Source organism: Belonocnema kinseyi, chromosome 6, assembly GCF_010883055.1.
Source record: "Belonocnema kinseyi isolate 2016_QV_RU_SX_M_011 chromosome 6, B_treatae_v1, whole genome shotgun sequence".
NCBI classification, from domain to species: Eukaryota; Metazoa; Arthropoda; class Insecta; order Hymenoptera; family Cynipidae; genus Belonocnema; species Belonocnema kinseyi.
Window position 1 is genome coordinate 3,611,650 of NC_046662.1, and position 22,351 is coordinate 3,634,000.

At 31.3% G+C, this 22,351-nt stretch overlaps 1 protein-coding gene across 1 annotated transcript in view; it reads left to right on the forward strand.

Moving 5' to 3' along the window:
• The window catches only part of LOC117174509, a 35,032-nt gene extending 13,531 nt beyond the window's left edge, over nucleotides 1-21,501 (forward strand). The window contains exons 5-6 of the mRNA XM_033363692.1: nucleotides 11,718-11,842; nucleotides 15,027-21,501. Of these exons, the coding sequence (XP_033219583.1) occupies nucleotides 11,718-11,842; nucleotides 15,027-17,405 (2,504 nt within the window). The 3' untranslated portion in view covers nucleotides 17,406-21,501. The remainder of the gene's footprint in view (nucleotides 1-11,717; nucleotides 11,843-15,026) is intronic.
• Nucleotides 21,502-22,351: the final 850 nt, after the last annotated feature.

Below are 22,351 nucleotides of genomic sequence, written 5' to 3' on the forward strand. Positions count from 1 at the left end.
TGGTGCTGACTGAAAACAGATGATTTGGAGCGAGTCGCGCGCCATCTGTTGGTCATTCTAAGGACTTATTGAACTACCCTCGTAACTAAAAAAAAAAAAGAAAAGAAAAGAGTGATGCTTTGGACAGAAACTTTTTTAAAAGAATGATAATTTTTCTTTCTTTCAGGGAATTTTCTGTTTAATTCTGATTTCAGGGATCACAGTTTTTTTCCCCTTAGTGTCACCTTTTTCAAAAATACCCCCTTTTTTTAAATAAGCTACATATTTAAATACAATATTTGAATTACCCGGGAAATTTTGGGCCGGAAAGTAGTCGCGTGTTTGAATTCTAAAAATTTAACTTACATATTTACTAGAGAAATTGACTAGAGAAATATTTACATAGCAAACGTAAATATACCACTTATGGCTAAATTCTATTTAGGATTTATATAAAACTTTAAAGCTATAGTAGATTTTGGGATGAAGATTTATCAAGATTTAATTATTAATTATGAGATTTTTTAAAAGAGAAAATATTCTTGATTGTAAAAACGATTTTAAGGGCATGTGACACAGCTAAATACCTATATTACCGACCACAGTTTTTCAGTTCACTGAATGCTTTTTAGGACCTAAGAACCTTTTTTGCAAATAAAATATCGAGCTGAAACTTTAGGAAATGTATTAGAGTACAATAAAGTACGTTTAGGTACTGCATTTTGGTAGGAACTTCACTGAAAATTATTTCATCTTTTTTCTGAACCTCAACATTTTTTGAACGTTCGAACTTTTTTTATAAATAAAATATCGCTCTCAAACTTTGAGAAATGCAAGAGCCGAAAGAAAACTACGTTTAAGTACGAAGCTTAAAAATAGAAGATGTAAAAAAATATATTTCAACAATCAATTCCAACGGCTTCAGCCGGTAACGTTGTACACGAAAATACGAAACCTGGCGGCCACTAGACGAGGCTCTAGAGAGTTCGTATTTTCGTGTACAACGTTACCGGCTGATGCCGTTGGAATTGATTGTTGAAATATATTTTTTTACATCTTTTATTATTAAGCTTTGTACTTAAACGTAGTTTTCTTTCGGCTCAGGCATTTCTCAAAGTTTGAGACCGATATTTTATGTCTGAAAAAAGTTCGAACGTTCAAAAATGTCGTCATTCAGAAAAAAGATAAAATAATTTTCAGTGAAGTTTCTACCAAAATGCAGTACATAAACGTACTTTATTGTACTCTAATACATTTTCCAAAGTTTCAGCTCGATATTTTATTCATAAAAAAAGTTCTTTGGTTTAAAAAAAAATTCAGTGAACTGAAAAAGTGAGATCGGTAATATAGGTATTTAGCTGTGTCACATGCCCTTAAGCATATAAAAATTGTTTATTCAAATATAATTGATTTTTTGTCAGACTTTTTTATATAGCCTTGAATGGATTTCCAACAAAATGAGAATGAGATTATCAGAGAATATTTTGCGAAAAAATCAACTTTTATCGACATTTTTTTATGGATTGATATGTTTATTAAATTCAGTTTTCAATTTTCTTTACTTTTACTAATTTTCTACTGTTTAAAAATGCAATGATCAATCTTCTTTAATTCTCAACAGATACATTTTTAGCAAGATTAAAGAAAAATTGATAATGTGCATTTTCAACTGTTGAAAACTCTATTGTTGACAATTAAAAAATATTGAAATTTCAAGTCTTGAAAGTTGATGGACATTCTATTATTGAAAATTAAAAAAAAAACTGAATTTTCAACTCTTGAAACTTGAGGAAAATTCTATTTTTGAAAATTGAAGAAAATGGAATTAACTGTTAAAAATTTTTAAAAATTTAAAATTCAACTGTTGAAAATTGAAGAATATTCAATCATTGAAAATTTAATTTAATTATTAACTGAAGAAAAATGATAATTAGATTTTCAATAGTTGCAAATTCTATGGTTGAAAGTTGAAGAAAATTGAATTTTCAACTGTTGAAAATTAAAGAAAATTTAACTATTGAAAATTGAATCTATAATTGACTGAGAAAATTTGATAATTGGATTTTTTAAGTTGAAAATTCTGTTGTAGAAACTAGAAGAAACTTGAAAATCCGACTGTTGACCAACTGTTGATTTGAAAGTCCAACTGTTGAAAATTAAAGAAAATTCAACTATTGACAATTGAATCTATAATTGACTGAGAAAATTTGATAATTGGATTTTTTAAGTTGAAAATTCTGTTGTAGAAACTAGAAGAAACTTGAAAATCCAACTGTTGATTTGAAAGTCCAACTGTTGAAAATTAAAAAAAAATTCAACTAATGAAAATTGAATCTATAATTGACTGAGAAAATTTTATAATTGGATTTTTTAAAGTTAAAACATTGCATTGTTGAAACGTGAAGAAAATTAAAAGTCCAACTGTTGAAAATTAAAAAAAATTCAACTATTGGAAATTGAATCTATAATTAATTGAGGAAATTTGATAAATGGATTTTTTAACTTGAAAATTCTGTTGTAGAAACTAGAAGAAACTTGAAAATCCAACTGTTGAAAAATTAAAGAAAATTCAACTATTGACAATTGAATCTATAATTGACTGAGAAAATTTGATAATGGGATTTTTAAGTTGAAAATTCTGTTGTAGAAACTAGAAGAAACTTGAAAATCCAACTGTTGAAAATTAAAGAAAATTCAACTAATGAAAATTGAATCTATAATTGACTGAGAAAATTTTATAATTGGATTTCTTAAAGTTAAAACATTGTATTGTTGAAACTTGAAGAAAATTGAAAGTCCAACTGTTGAAAATTAAAGAAAATTCAACTATTGGAAATTGAATCTATAATTAATTGAGGAAATTTGATAAATGGATTTTTTAACTTGAAAATTCTGTTGTAGAAACTAGAAGAAACTTGAAAATCCAACTGTTGAAAATTAAAGAAAATTCAACTAATGAAAATTGAATCTATAATTGACTGAGAAAATTTTATAATTGGATTTTTTAAAGTTAAAACATTGTATTGTTGAAACTTGAAGAAAATTGAAAGTCCAACTGTTGAAAATTAAAGAAAATTCAACTATTGGAAATTGAATCTATAATTTACTGAGGAAATTTGATAATTGAATTTTTTAAAGTTAAAAATTCTGTTGAAGGAAATTGAATTTTTAACTGTTGAAAATTAAATAAATTTCAACTATTGAAAATTAAATAAATAATTAACTGAAAAAATTTGATAATTGGATTCTTAACAATTGAAAATTCTATTGTTGAAAATTCAGGAAAATTGAATTATCAACCGTAGAAAATTTAAATCTTGAAAATCGAACAGAATTAAAAATGTGATTATTGGCTGAAGAAAATTTTTAATTGGATCATCAACTGTTGAAATTTTGTTGTTAAAAATGGAGGAAATTGAATATTTAACTGTTAAAAATGAAAGAAAATTGAAGAAAATTTAATTTAATTATTAACTGTAGAAAAAATGATGTATAGGTTTGGAACAGTTGAAAAAATCTATTGTTGAAAATGGAGAAAATTAAATGTTCAACTGTTAAAAATTAAAGAAAATAAAAAATTCAACGGTTGAAAATTGCAGAAAATTCAATAATTGAAAACTGAATTTAATTATTAACTGAAGAAAATTGATAATTAGATTTTCAATATTTGCAAATTCTATGGTTAAAAGTTGAAGAAAATGGAATTTTCAACTGTTGAAAATTAAAGAAAATTCAACTATTGAAAAGTGAGTCTATAATTAACTGAGAAAATTGGATAATTGGATTTTTCGAAGTTAAAAATTCTGTTGTTGAAAATTGAAGAAAATTGAATTTTCAACTGTTAAAAACGGAAGAAAATTGAAACCTCAACTATCGAAAATGGAATCAATAGTTAAATGAAAAAAATTGATAATAGGATTTTTAATATTTACAAATTGAATTGTTGAAAATTGAAGGGAATTGAATATTCAACTGTTAAACACGGAAGAAAATTGAATTTTCAACTGTGGAAAATTAAAGAAAATTCAACTATTGAATATTGAATCTATAATTGACTGAGAAAATTTGATAATTGGATTTTTTAAGTTGAAAATTCTGTTGTAGAAACTTGAAAATCCAACTGTTGACCAACTGTTGAATTGAAAATCCAACTGTTGAAAATTAAAGAAAATTCAACTATTGAAAATTGAATATATAATTGACTGGGAAAATTTGGTAATTGGATTTTTTAAAGTTGAAACATTATATTGTTGAAATTTGAAGAAAATTGAAAGTCCAACTTTTGAAAATTAAAGAAAATTCAACTATTGGAAATTGAATCTATAATTAACTGAGAAAATTTGATAATTGAATTTTTTAAAGTTAAAAATTCTGTTGAAGGAAATTGAATTTTTAACTGTCGAAAATTAAATAAATTTCAACTATTGAAAATTAAGTAAATAATTAACTGAAAAAATTTGATAATTGGATTCTTAACAATTGAAAATTCTATTGTTGAAAATTCAGGAAAATTGAATTATCAACCGTAGAAAATTCAAATCTTGAAAGTCGAACAGAATTAAAAATGTAATTATTAGCTGAAGAAAATTTTTAATTGGATCATCAACTGTTAAAATTTTGTTGTTAAAAATGGAGTAAATTTAATATTTTACTGTTAAAAATGAAAGAAAATTGAAGAAAATTTAATTTAATTAACTGCAGAAAAATTATTTATAGGTTTTGAACAGTTGCAAAGATCTATTGTTGAAAATCGAGAAAATTAAATGTTTAACTGTTAAAAATGAAAGGAAATAAAAAATTCAACGGTTGAAAATTGCAGAAAATTCAATAATTGAAAATTGAATTTAATTATTAACTGCACAAAAATTATTATTCGATTTTGAGCAGTTGAAAATTCTATTCTTAAAAATTGAATTTTCAAATGTTAAAAATGGAAGAAAATTGAAGATTCGACTGTTGAAAATTGAAGATAATTGAATTTTCAACTGTTGAAAATTAAAGAAAATTCAACTATTGAGAATTAAATAAATAATTAACTGAAAAAATTTGATAATTGGATTCTTAACAATTGTAAATTCTATTTTTGAAAATTTTTGAAAATTTTTGAAAATTGAATTATCAACAGTAAAAAATTCAACTCTTGAAAATTGAAGAGAATTAAAAATTTAATTATTAGCTGAAGAACATTTTTTATTTGATCATCAACTGTTGAAATTCTGTTGTTAAAAATTGAGAAAATTGTATTTTCAACTGTTAAAAATGGAAGAAAATTTAATTTAATTATCAACTTGAGAAAAATTATATATAGGTTTTAAACAGTTGAAAATTCTATTGTTGAAAATGGAGAAAATTAAATTTTTAACTGTTGAAAATTGCAGAAAATGAAATCATTGAAAATTGAATTTAATTATTAACTGCACAAAAATTATTATTAGATTTTGAGCAGTTGAAAATTCTATTGTTAAAAATTAAAGAAAATTTAAAATTCAACTATTGAAAATGAAAGAAAATTCAAGTTTCGAAAATTGAATAAATAATTAACTGAAGACATTTGATAATTGGATTTTCAACAGTTGAAAGATCTGTTGTGCAAAATTGAATTAACAGTAGAAAATTGAAGGGAATTAAAAATAGAACTATTAACAGAAGAAAATTGATAATTGAATTTTCAACTGTTGAAATTCTATTGTTGAAAGTGGAGAAAATTGAATTTTCAACTCTTAAAAATGAAAGAAAATTGGAAATTCAACGGCTGCAAAATGAAGAAAATTCAACTATTGAAGATTAAATAAATTATTAACTGAAGAAGATTGATAATTGATTTTTCAACCGCTATAAATTCTGTAATTGAAATTGAAAGAAACTTGAATTTTAAACTGTTAAAATTTATAAGGAAATAGGAGATGTAACTGTGAAAAATGGAAGAAAATTCAACTATAGAAAATTAAATAAAAAGTATTAACTCAAGAAATTTGATAATTGGCTTTTCAACAGTTGAAAGTTCTGTTGTTGAAAATTGAAGAACATTAATAATTCAGTTGTTAACAGATTAAAATTCAACTATTGAAAATAGAAGATAATTGAAAATAGAATTATTAACAGAATAAAATCGATAATTGGATTTTCAGTAGTTGAAAATTATATGGTTAACTGTTGAAAATTAAAGATATTTGAAAATTGAACTATTACCTGCAGAAAATTGATAATTGAATTTACAACAGTTTTAAAATCTATTGTTAAAATGAATTTACAACATTTGAATTTTTTCAATTTCCAACTGTTGAATGTAGCATGACAATTTAATAAATAAACATTTCGTTCCATATAAAAAAAATTGTGGAAAAAGTATATTTTTTCGAAAATGGGTCGCTACTGGCATATAATGTTTTTTTTTATTGGTCTAATTAATAGTCATGTAATTTAATTTTAGTATGGAATTTATGAGATTAAAAAAAATTTGAATTCGGGCATGGAAATTGCAAAAAGAAATTATAATTACCAGGCCGGGAAAATGAAAAATTGACTTTAGAAAAAACCGAAATTAAAAAAAAAATCATCCGCCTGGTAGACACTCTGGTGTTCAGCTGTTCTGTTGGAACTATAGTTGGTTCTAAATTTTAGCTTTGAATAATATTAATGACGAACAAGTATCTATATGTTGTGTCATTCTGATTGAATGATGTTTAACTTGATATCAAAATTTGGAAAGCTCCTTCCCTTAAGCTAATTCTATTAACTACCAATAACATATTCCTACATCCGGATTTTAAATGATTCTATTGTTAAATGAGAACAGTATCAGTGGGATGCATGGCGAAGGGAAATAAGGGATTTACACAAATTCATGACTGCTGTCCTGTTCATCAACATCATTGCTGTAATTTTTCCGTCGTACCTCTGCCACATTTAAGGTAAAAAGATGAATGATTCGCGAAAAGAGACCTCTCTCCTTACTTTAGATACGATCGTGCGAATTATCTGAGATCCAAGTAAGCACGAAAATTTGAGGTCCAAAATACATTTTTAAATAAAAGACATAGATACCGTCGTAACGAGGATCTTAAATTTTTGTGTCCACTTCTTTTTTTTCTAAAATTTCCTCAGTCAGGTGATTGTATAATTAAGTTTGAATAACGAGTCGAATGGCGTAGATTGATGACGAGATTCCTGAATCATATGGGACTTGAAATTAATTGAATAAATTGGGTGCGATTAGAGTCGTGAAATAGAGACTTAAATTTATGGATTCGAGAGAACTGGGCTCTTGGAAACTTAATTGGTTATGGCTTTGCCGAGGAGAAAACAAAGAAGCTTTGTTGTGCGGCATTCGTCTTGGCAAGGCTCACTGGATCCAATTTACCTTTCTGGTGAATCCCTGCCTGTTTAATTCAGAATGTTGCTGTGTTATTTCATTTTCTCAATGACAATCAAATACCTAAGTTCAATTTTAGAGACGACAATTCCGAAAAGTCGCTTCTTGTTCTTTGCTAGTTTGTCTTCTAAATCAACCACTTTGGTTGGCCGTTGATCGTCTGAACATTCTAAAGTCTTGCTGGCTTAGGCGGCCAGCGCACTCTGCTTTTTGAGTCGCCCTCTCGTTTTTGCAATACATTATATGCGACAAGCTGCAGACAGGTTGAGTAATAAATACTGTCTGGTCTTTAAAATGTTCTGAATTCTCTGGAATCCTTGAATTCCGTCAGGTTTCCTGCATTTCATCTATTTATTGAATTTCCTAAATGCTCTGAAATCTTTGAATTCTCTGAATTCCCGAAATATTCCTGCCTTCCTTGAAATCCTTTAATTCTCTGAATTTTTTAACGTCTCTGAATACCTTTCATTCACTGAAATTCTTGCTTTCTCTGAAATTCCTGAAATCCTTGAATGTTTAGAATTCTCGAGATTTCTTGAGTATTCATATTTTCTGAAAATTCGTGAATTCTCTGAATTTCTTAAATTCCCTAAATGCCTTGGAAATGCCTGAAAATCTCTTAATTATCTGAAATCGTTGAATTCCTTAATTATTCTAAATTTCTTCAATCTCCTGCATTTATTCAAGTTCCTGAATTCCCTTAATTCTCTGAAATTGTCTGAATTCCCTGGTATCTTTGAATATCCTAGATGCTCTCAAGTCTTTGAATTCCTTAAAATCCTTGATTTCTATTAAATTTCTTGAATTCCTGGAATACGTTGAAGTCTTGGAATATCCTACATTCCTTGAATAACTTGAATTCCTCTAATTTCCTGAATTCCCTTAAATTTGTAAATCCTATGAATTTGCGGAATTCCGTAATAATTCTGAACTTCCTAAATTCCTGGAATATTCTGAATTGCTTTAATTCTCTGAAATTCCTGAAAATCTGTAAATCCTTGAATATCGAAAATTCTTTGAGTAATCTGAATGTCCGTAATTTCCTGTATTTCTTTAATTTTCCTAAATTCCTTGAATTTCCTTAAATTTGTAAATCCTATGAATTTTCGGAATTCCATAATAATTCTGAACTTTCTAAATTCCTGGAATATTCTGAATTGCTTTAATTCTCTGAAATTCCTTGAATTCCTGAAAATGTATGAAATCCTTGAATATCGAGAATTCTTTGAGTAATCTGAATGTCTTTAATTTCCTATATTTCTTTAATTTTCCTAAATTCCTTGAATTTCCTTAAATTTGTAAATCCACTGAATTTGCTGAATTTTGTAATAATTCTGAACTTCCTAAATTCCTGGAATATTCTGAATTGCTTTAATTCTCTGAAATTCCTGAAAATCTGTAAATCCTTGAATATCGAAAATTCTTTGAGTAATCTGAATGTCTGTAATTTCCTGTATTTCTTTAATTTTCATAAATTCCTCGAATTTCCTTAAATTTGTAAATCCTCTGAATTTGCTGAATTGCTTTAATTCTCTGAAATTCCTGAAAATCTGTAAATCCTTGAATATCGAAAATTCTTTGAGTAATCTGAATGTCTGTAATTTCCTGTATTTCTTTAATTTTCCTAAATTCCTTGAATTTCCTTAAATTTGTAAATCCTCTGAATTTGCTGAATTCCGTAATAATTCTGAACTTGCTAAATTCCTGGAATATTCTGAATTGCTTTAATTCTCTGAAATTCCTTGAATTCCGGAAAATGTATGAAATCCTTGAATATCGAGATTTCCTTGAGTAATCTGAATGTCTTTAATTTCCTGTATTTTTTTAATTTTCTTAAATTCCTTGAATATTCTGAATTCCCTGAAATTAATAAATTCTCTTAATTCCTTGGTTATTCTGAATGTCATCAATTATTCCTTGAATATTATGAATTTCGGTAATTCTCTGTATTCTTTTTACTCTCTGAATTTCTTTAAATCTCTAAATTTCTTTAATTCTCTGATTTTTTTTTCATTCTCCGAATTTCATTAATTCTATGAATTAAATAGTTGCAAATCATATAATATTATCAGTTCTTAATAATCTTTGAAATCCTTGAATACTCAGAATTCCTGAAATATTCTGAATTTTTTAACTTTCCGTATTCTGTGAATTCCTTGAATTCGATCAATTATCATTCTTTAAATTCTATAAAACCCTTTATTTCTCTGAATTACCTAAATTCGCTAAGTTTCGTGAATTCCTTCAAATCTTCAATTTCTCAGAAACCTTTGATTTCTCTGAAATCGTTTAATATTTTTAATTCCTTGATTTCTCCGAGTTCCTTCAATTATCCTAATTCCATAAATACCCTTGAATTCCTAAAATTCTCTGAATTCGTTAAATATTCTGAATTCCTCAAATTTCTTTCATTTCTCTGAATTCACTTAATGGCCTGAAATCCCTGATATTTTTTGAATTTCCAAAATTCACTGAAACGCTTCAATTCTCAGAGTTCCTTCAATTCTCATAATTCCTTAAATTCTCGAAATTCCTGGAATTCTTAAAGTTCCTTGAACTTGATTTCTTTAATTACTTGAATTCTGTAAGTTTCGTGAATTCCTTGAATTCTCTGAAATCTTTAATTTCTCAGAAACGTTTAATTTCTCTGAAATCATTTAATATTCTAAATTCCTTGATTTCTCTGAGTTCCTTGAATTATTCGAGTTCTGTGAAGCCCTTTTAATTACTCAAATTCTCTGAATTTTCCTAAATTCTCGATTTCTCTGAATTCGTTAAATATTCTGAATTCCTCAAATTTGTTGATTTCTCTTAATTCATTTAATGTCCTGGAATTCCTGATATTCTTTGAATTTCCAAAATTCTCTGAAACGCTTCAATTCTCAGAAGTCCTTCAATTCTCATAATTCCTTAATTTCTCGAAATTCATGGAATTGTTTATCTTTCTTGAATTCGTTAAATGTCCTAAATTTTTATACTTCTTTGAATTTTCTGAGTTCCTCGATTTCTATGAAATTCTTTATTTCTCCGAATTCCTTGAATTTTGCAAGTTTCGCGAATTTTCTGAATTCCTTAAATTTTTTGTATCCCTTGAATTCTCTTAAATCTTTAATTTCGCAGAAACTTTCGATTTGTCTGAAATTGTTATATATTCTACATTCCTTGAATTCTATAAAGTCCTTGATTTCTCTTAAGTTCCTCGAATCCCTTTTAATTCCTTAAATTCTTTGAATTCCTTGATTTTTCTTAAATTCTTGATTTCTCTGAATTCCTTAAATATTCTGAATTTCTGAAATTTCCTGAAACCCGTAAATTTCTGAAATATCCTGACTTCCTGAAATTCCTTGATTGCTCTGAATTCATTTAATAATCTGGAATCCCTGAATTCTTTGAATTGCCAAAATTCACTGAATTCCTTGAATTGTCTAAAGTCCTTAATTGCTCCTAAATTCTTGATTTATTTGAATTCCTTTAAATCGTTGAGTACTCTGAATATCTTAAATAAGCGTAAGTCTCCGAATTCAGGGAATTACATGGATTTCAAAATAGTGAGAGATATTTAAGGAGCTTAGAAGAATTTAGGGAATTCCGATAATTCAGAGAATTTAGAGAAATGCAGAAGATTTAAAGGACGTTAAGAGAACTCTAATGAATTTGAAATAGTTTAAAAGCATTTGAGGTAATTGAAAATAATACAGAGCGCATTATGAATTTAAGATGTCTGCTGTTATCCGCCGATCGTAATAATAACGAGGGGCCAACTCAAAAAACAAAGTGGTTAGTTTAGACGATCAACTATCGTTTAAACGGCATAAACACCGTTTAAAAAAATATATAGCTATCTAATTTTATTCTTCCATTGGAATTCTTGAATTTCTTTGAACTGTTAAATTGTAGATCCTTTTAATTCAAATCTATATTCCACGATCGTATCTAAAAAGTCCGACACTTGATGTATTACTGTTGTAATCACTCTCGGAATGCCATTGTCCCACATCAGAAAAGCACTCACTTGACCAAAAAATGATGAGGCACTCTCACCGGTCCATTGACTTGCACAAACCAATGGAATCGGTATTTAGCATTGGGAATATGTAGACAGAGGTGCAAAGCTGAAAGAGAAGCTTTGGCAATTGCCTCACATTGCTGCACTCCAAATAGAGCCTCCAAAAATAGCCGTAGCTTTAACCGTCGCCGTTAGATTGGAACTCTCAAGACAAGACAATCGCGCGTGGAGTCTAGTAAAAAGCCAGGTCGCGAAGCCATTCATCCGCGTCGAATCGAATTTTTTTTACCTCTCCCAATTCCCATTGATCCCCAAGTCGAAAGATCGCATCAGTGATGGATAACGATTTTTTGGTCCAAGGTGTCACCATCCAAAGCGGGCCAGTGGTCAGGTACAGCGATGTCATGGCAACAACTACATCGGCGACGTGCGCCAAGTGGAAAAGAAAGAAACGGAAGAGAAAGCAGAAACGACCTCCTACCCTCGTAAGTCAGTCAACTCTGTTCTTTCATTTTTTTCATACCACGTACAAGAAGAGGCTGAAGAAAAAAAATAAAGATTTTTCTTCAATACTTGCACGAAAACCGCGAGTTTTCGTGCGTGGCCTAAGGAGAAAAAAATTGTGACAGCGGTGGGGGGAAAGTCGCTTGTGCTGCCTCTGGCGGAAAATCTTGCGCGTCTTTATGGCGACGCCGTAATGACTACAAGATTCTCCGTTGGAGGCAGCACGTCCGAATGAACATTTTTTTGTTGTCTCGTGCGATCTTTTCAGCAATCGTCTTTTGTCTCGACAAAAAACGTCTGCTTCCCTCGTTTAATGTTCTAAAACTGCTCTAGAAACAAGAGAAATCAGTAGATATTTCATGAAAGTCGGGGAATTAATTCCTTGAAATAAAATTGATGTGGTTGATATATTAAATTCAATTTGAGAGGCTTTAAATTCTGAAGATGTCAAGCAAAAATATTACATTTTCAACAAACTAGATGAAGTTTTAACCAAATAATTCAAGTTGCAATAAACAAATTTGAATTTTAAGACGAGAAAATTCTTTTTCTACGAAAAAGGACGAATTTTTAACAAAATATATGATTTTTCAATCAAATAGTTCATTTTTCTACTAAAAAAAAAGCACAGTTACATTTTCAATAAAAAAAGCTAATTTTCAATCATAATAAAAAAACATTTTCAACCAAAAAAAGAGTGGGCTTTTCCAGTACAATAGTTGAATTTTCAACCAAAGAGAGGAATTGTCAACTAAAATCATAAATCTACAACAAAATTAATTTTTAACAAAGTAGTTAAACTTTTATTGAAGTAATTGTTTATATTTTGACCAAAAAATTATAATTTTAAATTAAAAACAGTTGAATTCAGTAAAGAAAAAGAATTTTCAACGAAGTTAAATTCTCACCCAAAACAGATTAATTCTAAAACAAGCAGATTAATTTTCTACAAAGAGGATACATTTTTTATTTTAAAAAAACATCGAATTTTCTATAAAAGAAACAACAATTTTTCAATCAAATACATCAATTTTATATTAAAATTAATAATTTAAAAATACATAATTTATATTTTAAATAGTTTAATTTTCAACCAAGAGGATAAATTTTATACTAAAAAACGAATTTTGAACAAAATAGTTCAATTTTCCAACAAAGAGAAGTATTTTAAAAAAAATGAATCTTCAAACAAAAAGATTATTTTTCAAAGGAGAAAATTAATTTTTTGAACAAAAAGGGATGAATTATTTTTGTAGCTAAAAAAAAACAACGAAGTTTCAAACTATGAGATGAATTTTTAACTTAGAAGATTAATTTCCTACCATAAAGACACATTTTCAGCGAAATTCATGATTTTTCAACAAAATAGCTCATTTTACAACTAAAAAAAAATCACCTTTTTAACAAAAAAGGCGGCATGGTTACATTTTCAGTCATAAAAGCTCATTTTTAACCAAAATCTGTTTTTTTAACCAAGAAGGTTAATTTTATATTAAAAAAATTGAATTTTTAACAAAATACAAATTTCAAACATTTATGTTTTCAACCAGAAGATTGTACCAAAAATACGAATTTGTAACAAATTACATGAATCTTCTAGCAAAGAGGTGAATTTTGATATAAAATGATGAATCTTCAAACAAGGAAATTTTTTTAAAAATAAAGATACATTTTTAACCAAAAAAGAGTGGATTTTCAGTTCAATACTTGAAATTTCAACAAAAAAAAATGTCAACAAACTAATTGAATTTTCCAAGAAAGAAATATATTTACTAAAAAAAAAAAAACGATTTCGGCCTTAAAGTATGAATTTTCAAAAAAAAAAAAAAAAAAAGGAATAGTTAACTGTCCAGTTAAAAAAGTTTATTTATAATAACAAAAAAACGAATCAGCGACCAGAGAGGTAAAAGTTTCATACCTAGAAAAACAAAACAATTTTTTACTAACAATAGAATAGTTAAACTTTCATTTAAAAAATGTATTTTACATCCAAAAAGATCAATGTTTTAGCAAGATGATTAATTTTCTATACAAAATATCTAATTTTCAAAAAAACACATAAATTTTATAATATTTAATTGAATTTTCTACCAAGAAAATTGATTTTTAACAAACAAGATGAATTTATAACCACGAGAGATTATTCAGTCCAGAAAGAAAAAAATATTTCAATCAATTTTCAGTAAAAAATACAACGACTGTTCTATAAAATAGTTAAATTTTTAACCAAACAGATTGATAATGTTCAACCAAAAATTTTGGATTTGTAATTAAATAAAAAAACCAAAAAATGTAGTTTTTATTATAAAAGTTAATTTTCAACTAACATAGTTAACTTTTTAACCCCAAGAAAAAGAAATTGTTACAAAAATTGATGAAGTTTTAACAAAATAGTTGAATTTGCAACAATATAATTAAATTTTCAACTAGATAATAAAACTTTTAACAAAAAAAAGTATGAATTTCTAAAACAAAAATATAATAGTAGACTTTTCAAACAAAAGGTATAACTTTAACCAAAAATAGTTGGATTTTTTAATTGGATTTCATTAATTGAGTTCGCATTTAAGTGAAAAAAACGAGAAAGAGGGGAAAAAAGGAGTCTAAATGGTGAAATGGAATCGTGAGTCGGAAACTTTGTTTATTTATTGTCTGGAAATGATGTTTAAATAAACATTGAAGATTTTGTCTCATAAAATCTGGGCTTTACTTCCAAACCAAACAATATTTATGGCCGAAAACTTGGGACAAGCAAAAAAACATAGTAACTAATGTCTCGGGACTAAAACCTTGTTTGTAGACAATTAAACAAGTTTTTTTCATATATAATTTTTCAGGGGCTACCGACAGCATCGGTACGACAGTGACCTACATTATCGGAATGGCAGGGAGTTGAAAACCGATCCTAACCTCAAAATATTGTACATGCATACAATTTTCATTTAGCAGAATAAGATTTTTTGTTATTATCTCTCAAAAAAAGAGTTTAGGGATGTCTCTTATAATATTTTGTATCATCTTCAAAGTCAGCTTGTAAAAAATTAAATTTTTTTGTCGACAAAAACCCGGGGGAACTAAACCCGATTTACCACACGACAAAGTGTCACATGTCCTTAAAGAGGATTAATTTACAAGCTATTAAAAATTGATTTCTTCTGTTCCAAGGAAAATACGGAGGATGAAGAGGAGGAATACAGTTCGGAGTGCGAGAATGGTACAACTAGGCCGCCCTGGTCGGCAAATTCGTCCACAACAACGACATCCCGGCCGCTGAATCCTGAATGTCAGGAATTCCAGCTCCGGTCGATCGCCGAGCTTGAATCGACCAAATCTGCTGGACAAACGAGCCACGAAAATCTAGCCGTGGAAACGAAATCTCCTTTGAATGAAGCCCCCTCCATCTCGCCCACTTTAGAAAATGCGATCCTTCCGCTGATACGAGACCAACCGCTGGTCTCGGTGGACAAAGAAAAATTAGACTCCACGACTGTGCTCAACGACTGTCCCAAAAACGGGGACGAATCAAAAAGACTGACCGAATCCCGATCTGGATTTCAGAAGGAACCTTCCGCGCACGAGACTGGCGGAGGCGGCAGAACTGAACCTCGACGTGTTTCAGACATACAAGAGCCCACCTTGCACCCCTCCAAATCACAAGATTCCGCCAATCTTGACACTAGTTTTCACAGTTCTCCCCACCACCCTTGCACCGGCCCAAATCTGTACAATTCTTCAAACGGAGATCTCAAACGGGACGAACTTGAGCGACTCTCGAAAGAAACTCTTATCACCTTGAAACCGCGAATCAATGGCGTTAAAGAGCCGGAAGAGGATCTTTCTAAACTATCGAATTCTCTGAGTTCACTCGAAATATCGTTCTCGTCTCACCATGGAGACGCGAAACCGTGTTCGCGACCTGCTAGTCCGGAAATTAATCGCACGACGACTCCGATAAACGCGGAAACGCAACGACTGCCCGAAAGCTACGAGTCCCTAGTCACGAGACCTGTGATCCCACCGCGACGAAAGTATAGCTCAAAAAGTGCGAAATTTGTTCGCGAACCGACTCCTGGACCTGATCTCACGAGCGCCGCAATTCCAGAAGTTGAGACTGTGAAAGTGGTGGAGAAAGAGCCGCCGCGGCACAATGGTTCTTTGGACAGTTGCGAGAATGAGAGCAAAATCTGTGAAAGGCTTGCTGAGGTCTCGAACGACTCGGGCTTTGAAAGTCAGATGCAGACGAAGCTCGATGATGAGATTGAGGATCTAGGGAAACTGGACGAGGGAATAATGAAGCTTGATCGAGTGAAACTCGAGGGTCGTCCGATAACCGAAGCTGTTACCGAGTGGCTTCGGAAAGCCAATTCTCCCGATCTGTTTATCACCTCGAATCGAGATTCGGAAACCGAGAGCGATGAAGAGGAGGAGGAGGAGGATGAAAATGTGAAAGGTAAGCCGCCAAAAAACTTGCAGGGCAACCCCATGCCTGCACTATCTGCTAATGGCAGCAACAATGAATTGTTGTTGCTGTGCGGCGAATTCGCAAGGACCAATCAAAGAGAAGAGCCGAGGACCAGCAGCTCGGGTTCGAGAAGCAAGAGGAACTCGAAAAACAAGAAGCAGATGAGAAAGAGAAACAAGAGCTCCAAGTTTGAGGACAAGATCTTGAAGAAGCAGATGCAAACAGAGAAAATAGATTGCTGCAGTGGCACTGTCAGGATTTCAAACTTTCAGGAATCTTCACTTGTTGTTGGTGATTGCGAATTTACCGAGGATAGAGTTGCGGGTATGAGGGTTGCTTTAAGCTCTCGGATGAATGATGAGGTGAAGATCCTGCGTGTTCAGGGTCAGGAGGAAAAAGACAAGGATCCGGCGATAGTGCGGACTTTTGAAAAGGGGGAGATAGTCGTCTCGATTGAGGGAAAGCTCCTGCCAAAGTCCAAGTACGTGCCGGTTCTTCATGGGGGGGAAATTATCGAGAAGGAGCAGACAGAGCGGGTGGAAAAAGACAGGAGAAGTGGGAATCAAGACAAGGGAGAAGCAGGGGTGGAAGAAATTGAGAAGGGCGCATCACTGGGAAGTATTGAGGAACCGGATGTGCTTGAATGCTGGGAGGCAGAGACTCTCGAGCCTGTGGCGAGTGTCAGGAGACTTTTGAGTAGCAGGGGCAGTTTTCACGAGGGTGAAGCTGCCGAGGAGGATCTCGAGGAGGTGGAGCAGGTGAAGAGATACTACAAATTAGTAAGAGAGAGTGTGACGAGTTGTACCAGCGTTGAGGAGGAAGAAAGTGACGAGCAGGAGGTGGTGGTGAACTCTGGAACCGTGCCAAACAGTCCCGAGAGTCTGCAGAGTGAGAAGATGCCGCCGATGTTCGTCTCCGCCGAGAGGCAGAGGATACCGATCGATGAAGCTTTCGAGGTGTATGAAAGCTGCTATAATGGGAGCCAGTTTATCAGCCTGGATCCAAAATTCAGGAAGCAAAGGTCTTACAACCTCGAAGACGGTCCCATTCCTTGTAAAGCTGTCTGCTGCAATATTCAGTAGTTGAAACCAAAGGTTTTTTTTTCATGCAATTCGTATCGCGGGGACGATATTTTTTCAATGTTTTTTGGTCCAAATGGACTGGTGTCTTTAAGATACAAGAAATATTTAAGGTGAGATTATGAAAAGAGAATTTCGATATCCTTTGTCAAAAGATTACTCTGGTGTTGGTCGGAAAAATGTACACACTCTGGCATTGTTTGTCTAAAGCAACAACTGGCGTTGGTTGTCTAAACTAAAACTCTTGCGTTGATTAACGAAACCATCCAGATAACAAACGTGTCTGGCACATTAACGAAACGATGGATGGCAGGCGACGTGCCGGCGATAAAGCGTCGTTTGGCCAATAGGAAAGAGCCGTTACGCGCACGATGGCCAAAGAACGATGTGCCTCCTGCCATGAAACATCAACAGTTGGTCGAAAATAGTTTTTGTTGCTAAACAATCGGTACGTTCTTTTGAAAAACTATCGAAAAAGATGTGCGAAATACTCTTCCGCTTTCGTTTGAAGGACTTGCGTTCGCGAGTTTGACTTTTCCGAGACTCGATGAAACTGAAAAATTTTTCTGAACTTCCAGAATGATTTCCAACAACGCCATGGCACTTTTTGCCTGCTCTAGGTAATTTTCGAGGAATTATCCCTGGGACAGCAAATTTTTTAAGGAATCCATTCATTGGCATTTCGAGCTTCCATATAGCCGGCGCGTTGGTCGCCAGACGGGCAATATTGCCAGCAATGGAACCTATACCGAGCTACTTTGTTATCTGGGCAAGAACGGATAGTGTGGACGACCATTTGCAGCAAACAGTCGACCTTTTTAGTAATTAATATTCACTGGTTTAGTATATTATTAAGGATTATTTTTAATTTACTTTAATTCCTCTCAATTGTTTTCAATTCTCTGAAATACTTGAATTGTATGAACACATTGAATTCTTCTGCATATATCCGTTTTTCAAAATAATATACTAAATCAGAGAGGATTTATTTGATAAATCATCTAAAAAAGCAAAGTGGTCGTTTTAGAGAAACATCCCAAGAGAGGTTCTTTTAACATGAAGGTATCGAATTATAAAAAAAATTGAAAGTGAATTTTATCATTCATATTAAACAGGTAAACTAAAAATATGTTTGTTTTTTTTAAATTAATTATCATTTATTTTAGATAAGTGGTAAAATGGTTTTCAATCAATTGGAAATGAATATTATAGAATTTAAAAAAAAAAATTATATTCTCTTGAATACAAATTTCTACTTTTTAATATCAAAATTTAATTTATTAATGGTAAAATTCAATTCATAATTTATGCTACGGCAAACAAAAATAAAATACATATTTCATAAAAGCTCAAGACATATGAAAGTCAATTAAAGTATCCGATCGAACACAATTAAAGTACAAAGTATTTAAATTTTAATTATTTTTAAACTATTGGCTTTTTCAGTTTTTAAACTTCTACTCTAATAAATACCGTTCTATTTTATTCAATAATTAATTAATCAATTTTTTTTTTTGCTCAAACTAATTCTATTTCCGAAATATTTCTTGTATTTTAGATTTCAATTGAATCTTTTCAAAATGACACCGGGAGTTGTTATCACGAAAATATCCGATCATTGTATTTCAACTTTTTGAAAAGCAAAATCGAAAAATGTCGATCATTTCCAGAAAATATGAAGCAAAACTTTTAAAATATTATTTCTTTCCAATTTTATTTCAATAACATTTAAAAAATTCATTTTCTCGTTTGCATTATTTTCTGGAAGATATCCATTTTATTGTCGCGTTGTTATATCACAAAATCCGCACTGAACAATAAAAATTTGCCCGTGGCTCGTACAATTAAGTCTTAAAAACTAAATGTAAACATTTAAATCGGTAGAATCAAGTCGTAAATTTTGAAATCGCAGTGGAAGGATCTTCGCGTTGCTGTTTGTATTTGTAAATAGCTTTTAAGCGCAATCGTTAACGTTGTGAAATTTTGGGGAAGCTTCTGCGCCCTATGTTTAGGTGTAAATTAAGCTTTCACCGCCGCGCCGTTCACTAGACTGTCTTTTCGCAGAGCATTGTTCACTAAAAATATTAAACGCTGATGCGGTTTCCAAGGCGTGTAAACTTTTTAGTAGATGTGGATTTCTTCACCGACAATTAGGCTCGACACTCATAACTCTAAACAGATGGCGCCACTCCTTTCGACAGTGAAGGGCGCGCACGTTTTCTAGCCGTTTCTGTTATTCATGGCTCATCAACCTGATCGCCATTAACAATGCAGAGTAATGGAAAACATGCGCCCTGTCGCGCCAAAATTAGTGGCGCAATCTACTCTTAAGTTTTGGATGTCCAGCCTAATTTTAGAATAGTCTCATTGCCAAAAATCGAATTGTATTATTTTCCTTTGTTTGTTTTTCTTTTCTTTTTAAATTCGTTTTTAATTTGGTTAATAAAGTTTAGCAAAGTGTAAGGCACAAGACTAAAACAGTTTATGATAATCTGTTAATGGAAAGCGAAGCTAACGACGCGTTGTTATTGTTATTGTTCTTATTATTCTATAGATGTTAAACTTTACAGCGAAAGAGACATACCGCCTCAATGTTAGAGGATATTTTTTACAACATACAGCGTTTTAGACGATTTTGATGCGCAGAGACAGCCTACAATTTATGTTTTGATAGTTGGAAGGCTACAACCAGTTTTACCAAGCATTGAGGAATTTAGATTGCGAGCCAAATTCAAACAATTTTATCTTTCTGGATTGTTTAAAATTTTCCTTTGCAATAAAGGATGGAAATTTATATAGATTAGGCCGCGTTCTAATCTTCAATATCTTTTACCAATTCGCGGTGGACAGGCAAAATTCTGATCAAAAATGTCGCCACTCATTTGGGCGCTGCAGCACTCACGTTTTCTAACATTTTCTATTACTCGTGGCGGCCCGCTATTCGCTGAAATCTCAGGCATGCGCAGTGACGGTTATTTTCTCATGTATGCGTCAAGTTGTAGAAAATGTATGCAGCACCAAAAGATGTGGCGACATCTGTTCGGAGTTTTGGGATGTTCAGCCTAATTGGTGTTTGTACCGTGATCGGTAAACAAAAAAAAGTCGATGAGGATAAAATTTTTTGACAATTAATAAGGGATTATTTATAGGATCTATAAATTTTAGGCTGCAGTAATAACAAGTTGAATTAGGTAACATAAAGAACTTAGTTGGCAGAGTGAAAAAGTTGGAAATAAATAAAACGAACAAAAAAAGATGCAAATTAAGTAGATTGTACGGTAGTTTGTATAGAATGAATTTTGTTGCAATAGACGGGGATGATCGAGTTCATATTTAGGCACACTGAATTATGTAAAATGATGATTACAGGTCTATATATCGCTATATTAAATGCGCGTTGCATCAATTGTGGTGATTGTGTGCCTTATTCTGTGGCGGCCATTTTTGTAACCATTTCAGATATCCTTACCGAGGTACGAAAGTTGAAAGGGAATTTGCAAATAAAAACTAGAACCGAGTGCTTTTAATTGCCATCATCTCGAGATCTGATTGTTTAAAAGTATACAATAATCATTAAAGCATAAAGACATAAAGGCAGACAAAGAGCTGCAGCGTTGAATGAATTAAACGAGAAGACAATTTAGAGGACCTTTTCATGGGGATGAAATTCGTGATACCAGTTTTTTTTTTTTTTTTGGGGGGGGGGGGACATCGAGTTCATATCTACATTATTATGGAGTTTATGTCCGTGAATTTCACTGGCCATGAACCTACGGATAACGATGATATGTACTCTATGCGGAAAAAGTGGTATCAGGAACTTCATGAAATTGAACAGTTACCCTTAAGGATTTAATCGATTCCTTTCAACCACCGACGACCTTTCATATGTAACTAACATGTTCATTGCCTGCGTATGTACATACACATACATACACACATACACTGTTACATCCATATTCCATACGTCTCGCTCGGTATGCATTGTAACACTATCACATACATGCGACGAACAAAAACAAGTACACTTAATACTTTAATCTGTACTTCAATTTCGTTGTTTTTGCTTAAAAAATACGAATAAAATGATTCAAAGAAATCAACTGATGGTAATTATTATATTTTTTAAAGAAATAGTATAGTTATACAATAAGATTTTCAAAAATATTCTTCCTCATCCCATTTCGTTTAAGGGTGCTTTTGCACGGATGCCTGTTTTAGATTGATCCAGGGGCGGTCAACACAATGGAAATATGGTGGCCATACATGTGCAACACTAGCGCCGCGTACAATTGGTCTGCGAACTATTGAGCGTTTGCTAGGGCACATGTATGTATATGCTACTTCTCTAAATGTATTTTGTAAATTTGTATTTGCAGGAAAATAAAGGTTTTATTGATTTTTTTTAGTGCGAAACTTGATGGACGTGATAAAAACGAAAAAGCAAAATTTTTAAAATCAATTTCGCGTCAAATTTTCATAATTTTGCAGTAAATATTGCGTATAGCAATAAATGAAAAGCTGAGATATATGTATAATTTGTATTTTATTAATTCAAATTAAAATATAAGTACCGAAATACATGAATAAACCATACACGAATTCTTTTATTAAAGATTTAGTCGACATAGTTTAATTCGAAGGCTGAAGTTAGTTTAAATGTCTTTTTTAGGTTATATTTCTGCCGCACTTCGAAATTTCCAAGTCGTCAGAAGAAGTTCACTTTAAAGCGACACACCGTAAACTATCACATCCTTGATATTATATTTAACAAACTTGTACAAATTCACAACATTTAAATCAGTATAAATAAACTTTTTTCGGGCATTACAGGTTGACGCGGCAATTAGAAACTACAGTCTGTCAAGTTAAAGCGTGGGTGGCTTTACTCGCAGTCGGTAAGGTGTATCGACATGATTTTGGTGTCAAAATATTAAGAAGAGCTCCCT